This window comes from Lynx canadensis, chromosome B4 (genome assembly GCF_007474595.2).
Source record: "Lynx canadensis isolate LIC74 chromosome B4, mLynCan4.pri.v2, whole genome shotgun sequence".
Lineage (NCBI taxonomy): Eukaryota > Metazoa > Chordata > Mammalia > Carnivora > Felidae > Lynx > Lynx canadensis.
In genome coordinates this window covers 90,534,746-90,550,615 of record NC_044309.1, presented here as the reverse complement: position 1 = coordinate 90,550,615, position 15,870 = coordinate 90,534,746, and the positions used below count along the sequence as shown (strand labels likewise).

The 15,870-nt window shown below is 40.1% G+C and overlaps 1 protein-coding gene across 1 annotated transcript in view; it reads right to left on the bottom strand.

Annotated features, from left to right (window-relative positions):
- The window catches only part of HMGA2 (high mobility group AT-hook 2), a 110,764-nt gene that overhangs the window by 84,248 nt on the left and 10,646 nt on the right, over window positions 1-15,870 (bottom strand). Inside the window, exon 3 of the mRNA XM_032594009.1 lies at window positions 12,565-12,615. Within this exon, the coding sequence (XP_032449900.1) occupies window positions 12,565-12,615 (51 nt within the window). The remainder of the gene's footprint in view (window positions 1-12,564; window positions 12,616-15,870) is intronic.

Below are 15,870 nucleotides of genomic sequence, written 5' to 3'. Positions count from 1 at the left end.
TTAGTCCACATGGCACGAATTAGTTTCCCTGTGAAGACTGAGAAACACCTAAGAGGTTTCCGCAATGCAGGTTAGACAATAGAGCAGTTTTGTTCTCATAGGTGCTAACATCTGAACAGGATCCCAGTTGATGTCCACTGAGATTAGTGATTTAACGGCCCAGCGGATTAAGACTATGTGTTAGACGAAAGTTACCATTTTATTGTTTAGAAAATGTCAAAGTTTAAATGGTTTCTGTGTACCCCATCAATTGTCCAAACAGGATGTAAAGTAACACACAAAATCCTAAGCCTGACTGATTCATGGATAAATTTTAGTATCACAAAAAAGGAGACCACCCCTGGAAGAAGAAAATTACTAATAGAAAGCCAGGACCCACCATCGCCTTGGTTTGACAGCCTGGAAATGAGCACACCATACATGGCAAATCTACACAGAACATTGTTAAACTCTAGCCCATTGCTATGAAAGGAATTCCAAGAGGGTGAATTCGGGTTGGGAATGAGTTCATTTTTATCCAACACATATAGGAAATATATGGGTCAAAGACAGGAAAAGGGAATAAAGAATGTAAAGTCAAACTTGACTGACTCCTAAACAAGAAATTTACAATTTAATAAGAGCACAGGAGAATGAAAATGTCCCAGGATGGACAGTATTATCACACATTGTCTTTCCATTCTTTCCAATAAACTCCCAAGTCGCACACCCAGCGTCAAGAACAGTACTACCCATGGAATGTCGGTGTCCAGAGAACAGGCGGGGGGTGGGGGTGTGTGTGTGAGGGATGTGTGGAGGGGTGAGGGTGGGGGTGTTGGAGGGAGCACAGAGATGGTCAAGTTCATACCTTCCAACTCCATGCCGGATCTATCAGCTGATAGCGATGCTTCGTCAATTGCCATTAGGGAATTTAAAGAACACTGAAGTTGGGCCGTTCAAGAGAATAATGGCAGGAAAGAAAATGTACGGACAGATTCTGTAATAAGGAAACTATACTCTAGGGTCAGCTTCTGACACACACTGGTCTATGTCTTCTCTGACATCACAATCCTTTGGAACAGTGAGTGATAAAAGACTGCAAAACAAACGGTACTTTATAGGACAGTATCAGCTATAATCTTACGATTCCCTGTTCCTCCACATAGGGTAATTCTCTCACCTCCCTGGGCTTTGGTGGTTCCCGTAATAGGGTGCTCCCTCAAGACCAAAAATATTTGGATCCTCTGGAAACTTGGCAGACCTGCACTTCCTTTATTGGTAATGTTAATGCTTAAACTTCTAAGTTATGTGACATTGCTACCTTTGTTATTCTGACTGTGAAGTCCTTACCCCTTTAGTGATGTAAAACCTAGGGTATTAGATTTCCACTCGCCGCCCCCCCCCGCCCCCCCAATGAACCCTTAATTGTAAACCCCACTGCTTTGTGCGTCCTTTTAAGTGCTTCAGAATGCCCCTGAAAGAAGTCAAAGAGACAAATAGTTATTAACCGATTTCCCCCTTTTGTTTATTTCCATGTTAACACTAAAAATTGGGAGCAAAGGAAATGGGAAACAGGCAATTAAAAGAAGTTTCTGTAGAAAAAATTAGAAACTACCTGAGAAAATTAGTCTGTGAGGTTTTGCCAACAAAGCTTTCTTCTGTTTTTCTGATGATCCAAAGCTGTGACGAAAATTCTTTGAAGGTACAGCACTAGAGTCTATTTTGGAAAGCACAACGCTATTTCCAGGAGTGAGGGAATGGAAACATTAATATAGGGCAAGGCATCCGGAGTCTGTATCGAGCCTGGGTGATAGCAGCTCACAGCTTACTTCTTCAGGGGAAGGGCATAAGCTGGAATTTGAAATTATTACAAACACTGCTTTTGATGCCGATAGTTTTTATTTTTAACCCCTTGATAGCCTCTTTGAAAATACACATCATCAGATTAAAAGAAAAAAAAATAAGCCACAGAATGCAATTCAAATCCTCATTCCTACTGGAAATCAAAAATGCAAAGACTATGTTTTATGCACAGTAAGAAACACTGTCATTCTATTCAGCAAACATTTATGAAGTCCTGCCGCGGGCCTGCAACCGTACTAACGTCACAACTCTATGGGAACACCTGCCACAGACTGAATACAGTTTTTGGATGGCTTCTCACATAATTCTTACAAAATCATCCTACGAAATGGAAACTCTTACGACCCTTTATTTTACACACAAGAAGACTGAGCTGGTGACAATGAGCCACTTGCCTTGATAAGCTGATAACTGAGCGCAGGCGCAGGCGGTCTGAGCTCTTAATCGCTTTACGGAATTTCCTCCTAGGTCCTAGTGCTAAGAGTGAAAGGATACACATAAGCTTTCTACTTTCAAGCGCTCATTTTTATTTATTTATTTATTTATTTATTTATTTATTTATTTTAAATTTTTTTTTTCAATGTTTATTTATTTTTGGGACAGAGAGAGACAGAGCATGAACGGGCGAGGGGCAGAGAGAGAGGGAGACACAGAATCAGAAACAGGCTCCAGGCTCTGAGCCATCAGCCCAGAGCCTGACGCGGGGCTCGAACTCACGGACCGCGAGATCGTGACCTGGCTGAAGTCGGATGCTTAACCGGCTGCGCCACCCAGGCGCCCCGAAGCACTCATTTTTAAATACAAAGGGTAGCAGTACCCAGAAATCTTAGAGTATAAATTAATCGCTTTGACACCAAGTGACTTTAAAGTTATCTGGTAAACATAAATTACCAGCATGAACAAAGACAAAAAATTAGAGCAACGTATGCTGAAGCAGTGGCCCGACAGAACTATCTGATCCTTCTGCTCTTTCTTTCTGATTCCATTTCCCCTCCTTCCTGGAGCCTATATCTGACAATTTAGTACCTATCTTTTTAAACCTACACTAATGAGATAAAATGACTCACTACTTTGATTAATCAAATAGGTATGCATACATTTGATGTAAGCCTGGATATCTGCCGTGGTGATAAAGAGAAAATGTAACCCCAGGCCCCCTAGTACAATTAATTCATAGATTATATATATAGCTATATTCAAAGAATGCTATGGAGTGCTCTTGGGATCGGAAAGCAACACAATCATTTCTGTGGAAGGACTGTTGAATTCTAAAGAGCTCACAACACTTGAAAACTGGAATTTAATTTAGCCTCTCAGCACCCAAAGCCCAGGGTAGTAATCTAATGGGCCAGCATCAGATTTTCCTGTTTGGTTCCCCAAACTGTAAGTGCCCCAAAGGCAGCCCCCATCTGTGCTGCTGACCTCAGTAACCGCCCCAGGACCTACCTACCACAGGGCTTGATCCACAGGACTGTCAGAAGACTCTAGCAAAATGCTTCGACAAATGGAAAGTTACAAAAGCAAAGGGTCTTGCCATTGGAACCCTAGGGTTTATGGTCCAGCCAAACAAGAGAGAAGCAAACAAACAAGTGAAGAAAACAGTGTCCGAGCAGTTTCTTGCATGCCTGCATTGTCTACCTTACACGCTCAGCCTTCTGCGTGATACCGCGTTCAGAGAGACACTCAAAGTGCGCCTTCTGAGTTAATGCGTTGAGACCATCACAAGGCTTCCCTTGGCCATACATCTAGGCTTAGCTACATGATCTATTCACACCCAAACAGGACTCTTTAAGCTTCATAAAGCCATCTCCCTCTACCTGAACTTGAAGAACTATTATTCCACAACCCGAGTCTAACGTAAGAGTAGATTTAATGCGTTTTTTTCTAGATTCGAATAGGGGGCAAAGGCCTGCCAACCCAAGCCTGCTTTGCAGCCGCTCATCAAGACTGAGGAAACAGAAAAACAGAGACTTTTGCTTCCTACAGCATCCTTAAAAAGACATCTTATCTTACTTCTAAAGTCACATTTATTAAAAAAATGAATAAACACTGAGTGAAAAAACAAATTTCACTGTAACTGCTGCATTGGATTACCCCTGAGGATAGAGTATGGGGTAGCCTGGATCCGTCAAATCAGAAAACCTTATGTCTGCCATGACTCCCCGCCTCTTTCCCACCAACTCTTTTACCAGAGTTGACCCCCTGTTCCTGGCCCTGCCCCCCATCTGGTGGAGGTGCTAATGAGTAGTGAAATGGCCAAAGGGCAGGCAGCAGGGGGAGCAGGGAAAACAAAGCAAAGGAGGGGACAGGAGGAGGCTGGATCATCTACAAACTCAATAATCAGTCCCTGGGTAACTGAGCTGGCTGTCTCAATAAAGGTTCTTGTGTTTTACAACCCAAAATGCTTGAAAGCCATTAGTTACAGATAGAATGTTCCTGTGAGGTACTTAAACAAGAGAAAAAGCATGGGTAAATTAAACAACCTGCCCAAAGGTATTCAGCTCCTTAAAACACAGAAGTCCTTATTTCCAATGTAGACAGAGTAGGCTTGATTAAGTCCCATCAGATTGAAATTTTGCCAAAAATGGTTAAATATTTGTGTCAGGTATTGAAGAGTTTAGAATAAGGAATTCCTGGATTAAAAAAAGAATCTTAAAGTAAAAACAGATTCCACCCTTAGAAACAGAACAAGGGCGTGTGGGTGGCTCAGTCGGTTAAGCGTCAGACTTCGGCTCAGGTCACGATCTCTCAGTTATGAGTTCAAGCCCCCTGTCAGGCTGTGTGCTGACAGCTCAGAGCCTGGAGCCTGCCTCAGATTCTGTGTCTCTCTCTCTCTGCCCCTCCCCCACTCACACTCTGTCTCTCTCGGTCTCTCAAAAATAAATAAAATGTTAAAAAAATTTTTTTAAATAAAAAAAGAACAGAAATATTATCTTGAAATATGGAGTAGTTTTACCTATGTTGCCTAGTAAAAAATATGTGTGTGTGTGTGTGTGTGTGTGTGTATGGATAGAGGGATGTGGCATTTATTTATATACATTTATATACATCATGAGAATGTATATAAACTTATTTATATACATCATGAGAACTTCTAATATTTTAGAAAAATTTACTCCCATCCATAAATACTCAATTTTGGGAAAGCACAGCTAACTATGTGCATGGCGGTATGGATAAAGTCTTAAATACCTTTACCGTCATATAATTTCATATCATCTTGAATTCCATAATACCTGACATTTAATTAGAGTAGAATTGTCTTAGACAGGGCTTCTTGAGCTGCTAATTTTGTGCAGGGAAATAGAACATTTATCTGAACTAGCTCCTGTCTATAATTTGCCACTCAATCACAAATGGGACAAAAATATGTCCTCCCTTGATGATAGTTTGATAAGGTCCCATGGTTATTGTGATATTGTGGCAGTAATACCTGGGTGGCAGACCCTGAAGTCAATGGTTGTATAGTCCTGAACAGTCAGGATCTGGTAAGCAGTTGGCCATGCAGATGACAAAACAGGGCAGGTTATCAGCCTCGTTTTTAAGGACTCATTTAGCGGAACAATTAAGACCAGCATTTCAACATTCCGACAAGTAAGAAAGGAGTTTGATCTTGAATCAAGCTATGAATGAACAAATCTAATTCTTGCCTTCAGAGTATGATTTATTTCTTAGTATTTTCATATTTAACCTTGCAACTTTAAATAGTTATGTTAGTGAGTTTCGCAGTCAGCTATTAAAAAACCAAATAAAGTTAAAAAAAATAATAATAAAGTTAAGCCACTTCTCGCGCCCCCCCACCCAAGAGTTCCATGAGAGTTTGCAAAGTATTCCATGTTTATCAGAAAACATTGCAAAGGAGATCATTTCAGCAAACACTGCTTATTAATTTTAAACACATTATATGCATTGGAAGATTAATATTTAAATTACTGAACATATATCAAAGAACCATGTTTGGTTTAGAGGGAACATCTCCATTTTTTAACGCATGTTATAACAAAAAGTCTCTAAGGGAAAATGGTTTTGCCTTCACACACTCCATTAGCAGTTCTTGATGTTATATCAAAGTCATTTCTTTCCCTCTGACTCCCATAAAAAGTTACAATTATCTGCAATATGCATTATTGGATATTCCTTTCTAAACATCAAAGTTCTACTTCAGTTTAAACAAAGCAAGTGTTAAATTACAAATGGCTAAAAGCTAAAAAAAAAAAAAAAAGTAACAAACATCTGGAGGGAAAAAGTAATGGAAATGAAAACCTAATGTTTGAACTTCAACATCAGATTTCCAGGTTCCTCAATGCATTAATGCTTGGGATCTTTAGAAGAAATCCGAAGAGTTTTAATCAGTCTAGTTTGTAACGGGCTTTATTCCGATTTAATTTCCTGTTCTGGATCTTCAAATAATCACTTAAGTTTCTAGATTTCTTCAGACTTGAAAGAACAAAAAACTCCGTTGCCTATCTAAAATCCCCACATTTGACTGACAGCTGAAATGACATCACTTTCCTGGGCATCACAAGCTCTTTAACAAAAGACAACTGCCCCCTCAGAAGAGACAGAACAGAAATGCATATTTTTATTTTAGTTTATATATTTTTTTGCTTTAGGAAGAGAGTGTGCGTGAGCAGGGAAAGGGGCAGAGAGAGAGGGAGAGAGAATCTTAAGCAGGTTACACGCTCAAGGCAGAGCCTGACGAGGGGCTCAATCTCACAACCATGGGAGCATGACCTGAGCCCAAATTAAGAAAGAGTCCCACACTTAACCGAATGAGCCACCCAGGCGTCCCGGAAATGCATAGGTTTCAAACGTACTGCACACACCCTGTTACCAAATAAAGAGAACGAGCAACCCCCGAAACAGCTGGGGTTTGTTATTAACTTCCTAGCGACCATTCAAAATTAAGCTTCAGCAGCTAGTCCTCGGTTCAATTTTTAGGTCAATCTCAGTATCTCCAGAGGATTTTTTTCTCTTTACAAACCATTAATTCATATTGGGGGTATACTTCCCTTCTGTTATTAATTTCCTTTCTCATAAAGATATTCTGAAAACAAAACACCTCCAAGCATCTTTGTTCCCAGTGCTTTATTCTTTATTATTTCATCCTTGCTTTTCTGTTCTTCCGGAAGTACTAGTTGCTTCTTTAAGCAACATCTGGATGGAGCCTTTCATCCACCAGGTTCACATCTTCTTGAGCTTTCAGTCCATCCTCTGAAATTTTTTCCAAGTATTTCCCATCACCAACTCTGTTATGTGATGAGTTCCCTTCATCGGCAAAAACTGAGAAAGGCAATTATTAAATGCCTAGTTTCAACTGGCATAAGGACTGACTAATGGAATTCTATGGAGGTTCCAAGAAACCAGCACATCTCTGCATGTGCGTATGGAGACAAACAGAAGGAATAATACTTTCAAACTGATGAACAACACATGACACCAAACCTCCACAATTGGAAGAAAGATTTATAAGCTGCTATATAAAATCTCCCCCTTAACTGGAAATAGATTTAAAATGTACTTTCATATGGGGGCGCCTGGGTGGCTCAGTTGGTTAAGCGTCCGACCTCAGCTCAGGTCACAATCTTCCAGTTTGAGAGTTCAAGCCCCACCTCAGGCTCTCTGCTGTCCGCACGGAACCTGCTTCAGATCCTCTGTACCCCTCTCCCTCTGCCCCTCCCGACAGTCGCTCACTCTCTCTGTCTCTGTCTCGCCCTCAAAAAAAAAAAAAATAAACATTTTTTTAAAAATTACTTTTGGGGCATCTGGGTGGCTTAGTCCGTTAAGCTCAGGTCATGATCTCGTGGTTCATGAATTCAAGCCCCCTGTTGGGCTCTGTGCTGACAGCTCAGAGCCTGGAGACTGCTTCAGATTCTCCGTCTCCCTCTCTCTCTGCCCCTCCCCTGCTCACTCTCTGTCTCTCTCTCTTCAAAAATAAACACTAAAATAAATAAATAATTTTAAAAAGTGCTTTAGTATTATTTGTAAGCAGTTCCTAAGCTTGATGATGTTCAGCACAGATACATTAAAGACAGGATGATACCATCAAGGGTCCTTGGTGGGTTGGATACGTGACTGCCACCTCACTCTATGTGTGTAACTATCGGTGGCTGTTAAGTAGGGTCTAGGCTGTCGGCGGTATCTATATGAAAATACCCAGCGGAACTCATCACAGTGCCTAATATTTATTGAGCACTTGCACGTGCTACGCCTTTTATTAAGCCCTTTGCATGCATGATCGTATTTAATCCTTGCGACAACTCTACATATGAGAAATATATGTATCTAACAACTCTGTGAGAAACGTGCCGCTCTCCCCACCTTTCTAGAGATAAGGAAACTAGGTCTTTAAAAGGTCATGTAATTTGCTCAAGAATCCACAGTTAAGCAAGTGATGGGCCGAAACTGGAATCCAAGCCACCTGAATCCAGATCTTGAGCTCCCAACTATTAAAGACCAGGAGAACATTTTGGTCCCACTTCTCTCCCCTTCCTTAACCTCTCACCTCCTCCATATCAAAAAAAAAAAAAAAAAAAAAAAAAAAAAAAAAAAAAAAAAAAGAAAAAAAAAAGGGGGAAGTCCAGATTAGTTCATCAAAATAGCAGACCCGAAATCTAATTCAAACTCCGGGGATGGAGGGAACAAAGGAGAATAAAGGAAATAATAGAAGGGCCCTTAATCAAAATTCAGCTAATATACTCACTGGATTAGCCAATGGTCCATCTCGCACCAAAACAAGACCGACACAAGTTTCTCCCCTCCATCTACTTTTGGTTAGTCGACTTTGGTTTAGTGTGCTTTTGGTTAGTCAACTCTTGAGCAACCTACGAGCTGCTGATTCCAATCACATCAGATGAGAAAGTCACACCGTAGATATTTTTTTCCAGGTCTCTCACATGACGCTGTCAGATTTATAAGATATCTTTTTAAAAGTGAAAGAACTTTAAAACAAAATTTAACAACTCAGAAGAATAAAAGGGTAGCAATTTGGCTTTTAGGCCACGTACCTAGTAAATCCAGTCAAAATTATGTCTCTAATACAAGGAAATTGGTAAACGACACTGTTGGAAAGAACTGAACTAACTATAAAGGACAAGCCCATTTCCTATGGAAAATGCAATAATTTATCTCTTCAGTACAAGCTTTCCAGCAAAGAATGGCACTGAAATTAATGCCTTGCTGTGACTGGCTGCATACTCCCCCCGCCCCCAACAGTGTACAAGCAAAGAGGAAACACACTGTCTAGAAAAAATACACAATTTCCTTTTATTTCCTCTTCTAAGTAGAACAACTCTTCTCTGGGAACCAAATCAGGGACTAGTAACAATTCACCACATGACATTTTTCATTCTCACAGCCAATGAAAAATTAGAAATCATGACAGTCAATGAGGATGACCCAGAAAGCAGGGGTTTCTACGGTGGATGCCTCACATGGGGTTCTTACCCAACATAAAGATCAGACGGCTGGAATCCATATATCCCTCAAATAAGGAAGAATCCACTGAGAAAAAAAAAAAAAACCACGTAGGTCCTTGGCTGAACCACTGGCTGTGTAAAGATGAGTGGTGGGAAATAAAGCCATAAAAATAGGTGGGTATAAACTGGGGAAGGGGTGGGGCCTTAAAGTGCTAGGGCATTTTGTGATCAACTCAGTGGTCATCTGTGCAACTAGAGAAAGCTTCTGAGAAGAGCGGTGACGTGACTATAACCTACAGATGTTGTTGGTGAACACTACAGGATACCCCAAAGGTAGAACAGATAAAAGGTAGGAAGACCATTTAAGAGGCAAGATATGGAAACAATCTAAGTGTCCATCTACAGATGAATGTTTAAGCAGATGTCGCGAGTGTATACACACACACACACACACACACACACACACACACACAGAATATATGGGACAGAATATTGTTCAACCCTGAGAAAGAAGGAAATGTTGCCATTTGCATGGATGGATCTTGAAGGCATTAGGCTAAGTGAAGTAAGTCAGACAGAAACAGACAGATACTGAAAAAGACCTCTTACATGTGGAATCTAAAAACCTAAACTTATAGGAATGAGAGTGGAATGGTTGTTGCCAGGAGTGGAGGATGGGGGAAAGGAGGAAACATTAGTCAAAGGACACAAACTTTCAGTGGCCAATTCTGGGGATCTAGCAAGTGATTATAGTCAACAACACCGTGTTATATGCTTGAAAGTTGTTAAGAGGTTGGATCTTAATTGTTCTTACCACAAAAACAAACCAAAAAAAAAGGTAATTATGTGAGGGGGGTGGAGGACTTCACACATGTTACTACAGCAGTCATTCTATAATACGTAAGTAACAAATCATCACTTTGGTTCCCTGAAGTTAACATAATTTTATATGTCAATTATAGCTCAGGAGAGATGAGAGACCAAAAAGAAGTCACACTTGATGGAAGCTTCTGTGCTCATTAACTGTCATTGTAGTTGCTTACAACTTACCTCACTTTAGCGACCTTAATCTCCTGACTTTAAAGAACTTACGTTTTCTATTATGTTGCATTTTAGAAAGTTTGTATGGGTCTTTCTTATTGATTAGCTCAGGGGGATGCCGTCTCAAAGTTCTGATGCTTAGAAACTGGCAGACCTATATTCAATATGTATGCCAGTACCAACTTAGCCAACCGCGTGCTCACTGGCGTGTCAATGGAAGCAACACTTTTTGACTTCTGAGACTAAGCAGCTTTCTCCTCATTTGTCTAGGAGCCATGAGTGTATGTCAGAAGGCTGAATATCTACCCTGAGGCCACCAAGCTGGAAAAGCCAGGTGTGTGGGTGCTCCTGATGCACCCAGACTTCAAGCCCATTTGCAAAAGCAAGATGTGAGTAAAGAAGACTCCAGAATCTAGACTCCAAGTGCCTGAGTCAACCCCAGCAGTTTGAGCCTTCCCAGTTGGGGCCCCAGACATCCTAAAGCAGAGACAAGACTTTCTGCTGTGCCCTGCCCATATTCCTGACCCAAAGAATCCATGAGCATGATAAAGTGGCTTTAAAAAAAAATTATTAAGTTGGGGGATGGTTGACTAATTAGTCAGTAACAGATAACTGGAACCACACGTACAGCAAGAAAGGTGATAAACCCACCGGTTGTGGAGCCCACACTTGGAACATGATACTTAGCTCTGGGTGACCTATTTCAAAAGGTTAATAAACAAACATACTAAGAAGAGAAAAACAAGAATGTTCCTTTATGGGGAAAAAAACCAAAAGGACTGAAGATATTCAGACTAGAAAAGACAACAAAGAATATGCATTAATCGTCTTCAAATACGTGAAGGACTATCATGAATAAAAGTGAAAACAATTACTAGATATCTATCCTTGGAAGGAGGACCAAGGACAGTGAGCGGAAGCTAGAGGGAGTCAGATAGAAGAATTTTCTAATGTTCAGAGCTTTCCAAGAAGGAAGAGGCAGGCTTAAGAGGTAGTGAGTTCCCTAACACCGAAGATATCAAACAGCCCAGATGATTACCACCCGGTGGGTTGGTTTGGAGATCATTCATTTATTGACCAGAAGGTTGAATGCAATGCTTTACTTTAAGGTTATACTGCGACACTGAGATGTTTTTAATCTAACGATCATCCCCATTTCCTTGTGCTAAGAAATCTAATCCCAACACATGTTGAGCAGAGGAAAAAAAATACAAGACGAATAAATTAAATGAAAGGCAATACCACAGTATAAATAGAAAGTGATGTAGAACTCAAGAGGAGAAAGGAATGGCATACCACCAGGAAAATATACTCCGGCATAGAAGCGAAGACACTTTTTAAAACGATGAAGCATGAAGACTAAACCAGGGAAGGGAGAAAAAGAAAGTCAAAGATCCCATCACAGATGATTCCTCGTATGGGGGACGCCTTTATCTTTCTTGAGAAATGGTTTTACTCATGTTTAAGACTTTTCTCCGCTGTCAATGGGAAGACAGACCAGAAGAACATGGGTAGCGCAGCAGCAAAGGGAACAAGGTTTAAGTGGTAAAATTAGCGAAGCTCTTCAGCTATCGCTGAACTTCTGGTCTCAAAAAGATACAGGATCGGTGTTCCTGCAGGATCAAGAGCTTGCACAGAGGCCACTGTCACAAATGTTAGTATGTAAGAAGGACCACTAAGGGAAGAAAAAAAAAAAAACAACAATCTGGAAACTTAAACCTGGTTTCCTAAAACGCCAATGTAAAAAGGAAAACACAAACCACCTAGAAAATGAGATGTGTCCAGAGCAAAGCCATGGAGGAAATTAAAAAAAAAAAAGAAGAAAAAAAAAGAAAACGTTAAAAAGTTATCTCATACACATTTCATCTGAATTTTATCACCATTTGTAATCAACTTCCAAGGTTTCATAATACCCTTTAACCTTAGTTACTCAACCCACCAGAACAAGTCAACTCATTGTTTGTTACTCCCTTTGAAGGAAGAGTGGAGACTCTTTTCATGTTGATAAGAGATAGAAAGAGGAGTCACTCCCAGGAAAGAAAAGCGTTCTGAGTAAACTCCTGGAGCCTCCTGGTAAAGAGCAGTGATAATTTGTCGCCTGCCTTAACCCTTTCAAAGATTCATCGAACCAGAAGTTAGAAATACATGTAATTGATAAAATAAAAGTAATTTTCACTTAAAAAAATAAGTTTTCTTTACAAAACACACACACACACACACACACACACACACACACACACAGAAATTGTATCTTGTTACTCACCCATTTCCTGGGTCTGCCTCTTGGCCGTTTTTCTCCAGTGGCTTCTGCTTTCTGCAAAATGAAAAAGGAAGTCATATTGTTTCCTACCTGACATGATTTATAAGTGCTGCACCAAGGGATACATTCCAAGCGAGAATGTTCTGGTTTGTGATGAGGCATTGAGATTGCTTTAACAATCTCCCTCTGAATGAAGGCTCATCTTCTTGTCCATGTTTGAGTAGATTCTTCTTCTGGTTTTTCATTGCATGATGTAAAGAGATATCTATCTATGCAACTCTCACCCTAAAACATTCCCCTGGAGTGATGTCTTCTCTAATGTATGAAAATACTTCTAAAAAGCTATTTGGCTGTTATTTCCATCCACAACAACAACAAAAATACTCCCACACATCCATAATTATATAAAGGAGTATTTTAGAAAGGTAATGTTTCTTAAATGATTTTTTTCCATGTCACAAGTGAAGTTACAAAAATTAATACTGATATGTTGCATAACACTTTACAAAGCATTTCTACCTACATCTAAGAAAGCATTTCTACTTTACCAATCAAAAGTAAGTCCAAAGTAAGAATACATAGGCTTCTAATTCAAAACACCAAACATCTGCTTACTTTTACATAATTTCCTATTCCTTGCCAAAAACAATCACTTGTCCATCAGTTCATTTAAAGCAAAGAAAGAAAAAAAAAAAAAAACCTGGCAGAAATCATCAATGTTTGTCTCTGAGATAGAAACTGGGAGTGCCAGAAAGCTAAAAGGTTTTTTTTTTTTTTAATTTCTTTTCTTTATAGAAGATTTTTCTGGTATCAGTGGTTTTCACCTTTTGAATCAGATTTCATCGTAATCTATAAAGTAATTTCCCTCTGGTTTTGACCTCTACTCCAATCCCCAAATACACCAAAAGATACATACAAATGCACCTGTGCACCCACACCCATACGCAATTTACATCTTCTGTATAAACGTATATTTATACTTTTCAAGATAAAGAAAACGTAGTGCATCTTGTTCTATATATAAGAATCATCCCAAGGCTATACAAGCACAAAAATACAGGTAACCTAAGCCAGGATAACTTGTTTTGTATTCTACTTTTGTTACCTGAGTTAGCAGCCAGTAGCTACTTGGTACAATGATACTAAAATGCTCCATTATAACTGTCTACACTGCCAAGTGAGATTCTCCTCTTTCTCTCTTCCATCTGCCTTGTAAAAATAGATGCAGATAGAGGATGGAAGGATAGATAGACAGACAGACAGACAGACAGACAGGCAGGCAAAATACTCCACAAGATTTCTCACAAATGGTATCCCCCTAACCTGGCATTACTACCCAACAGGTCCTAGGCATTAACCCAAATTCTGCATGATTAGCATAATGTTAGTTCACATTTATTGAGCATTTAAAATACCCTAGGCACTGGGCTAAGTCATTCATGTGTGTTATTTTAAGCTTTATAACAGTCTTATAAGGTAAGTATTATTATTTCCCTTATTTTACAGATGAGCAACTACGTCTTAGAGAGTTGTGAAAGGTAACCCACAAAACTGATAAATAGCACACCTGGGATTTGAACCCAGTTCTGCTCATCTCTAAAGGCTGGGTTCTCCCCTCCTAAAACTATTACCTCTCCCCAGCATATAGGCATTCTATACCGTACGGAGATATTTTCATCAACTAAAATTGTCACTGACTCAGCTAATTTCCCCGAACAGAAGGAAACTTAGTAGCTATAGGAGCTCAGTCTAACCATCAGGTTTGGGCACTGTGAATCAATCGTTTTACTACCTGTGAATGACTCCACAAAGGAATCATTTATTGTCAAAGGTTAGTGTCACTGTCCTACCTTTGGTCGTAAGGGCAATGAATTAACTTAAATGAAAGCCAGGAGTGCCCAGTCAATCACACCCTCTTTCTGAGTGTTGTCTTAGGGAGAGAGGGAGTTGTCTTAAGAGGAACACAGACGCTACTTGGGAAAGCTTAGATTCAAATCCCTGCTCTGCCATTTAGCTTTATGACTTTGGGCAGGTCCCTGAAAACCTTAATTCGGTTTCATGTGTGAAATGGAGATAATGCCTCCTGGGAGGAGTGAAGTGCCCACCATAAATGAGGTGCTCAATAAATGCTCTTTCACGCCTAACAAGATGGAACTCTTCAAGGGAAAGTTTTCCTTCAAGTTAGTCCAATCTCAAAGAAGGTTCAGTCAATGCAAATATTCCATTACACCCATCTGTCACCTTTAGAATGAAGCTTTTAAGAAACCCTTTGGCTAGTACATAGTGAGTTATACGAGTACAAAATTCCCTAATACAGAAGCAGTGTCTGATTTAATCTTTGGGATCAACTGTGAGACTGCACAGTTTACCCAGTAGTCAATTACACAAATATGGAAGATAGAAATCCTTTTTCATGGGCATGGGGATGGTAGGTGGGGTTAAGAGGAGGAGGCTATTGACCTTAAAGGCTAACAGGGCTACACCAGGCTTTCTCGGTGCAGTTGTTACGTTTCAGGGGCCACGATGTGATCCAGGCGTATCTAAAATCTGCTGAAGAGAAGGTTGTTTTCACAAAGGGTTTCATTGCATTTCCAAGTCACAGAAAGCAAATCTCTCAAAGAGAGAGAGAGAAAGCCCTGCAAGTAAGAGGACTTTAAAATGAGCATCTCATTTACAAAAAGCCTATTCAAAAATAAAATTCGCACCATTAGCTAAAGGGCAAAATATCACAATTATCACTTGGACTTGTTAAAAGCAGACTTGCTCCTTGGTCTTCAGGCCAGTGTTACATGTAAACTGAAACCCTCTTCTGAGTCTACATCTAGAAGAAACACATTAGCTGCGCTGTGTGGCGTCGATCTGGGAGGTTCCCATTGTTCTTTAAGACCCACACTATTTAATCATTCTGATCAACCTTCACAAAGGCTGCAAAACAAGTTAGGATTTTGGTCTGTAAACCAGCACAGATCCAGGATTTTTACATGTAGGAAAACACTGGCTTTAACTTTTCTCCTGTGTTGAATGCCCTTCGGAATATTATTTTTCAATAGAAGACCAACAAAACCTTCCAGGGGCTTGTTTTGTTTTTAACACGTCAGCCTGTCCAATACTGTGGGAGTATATATTTGGTTTCCTTTCACCAGGGTGGAATTTGGTTCTATGCTACAAACCCATGTATAATTGAGACAGTAACTTGTTCTAAGCATTTACAACTTGTGGGGGGGGGGGGGGGTGGGCGGGGGGTTGGGGAGAGAGGCTGGGAATCCTGAATGTGTAAGAACAGAGATTTCAGACTACACGATCATACTA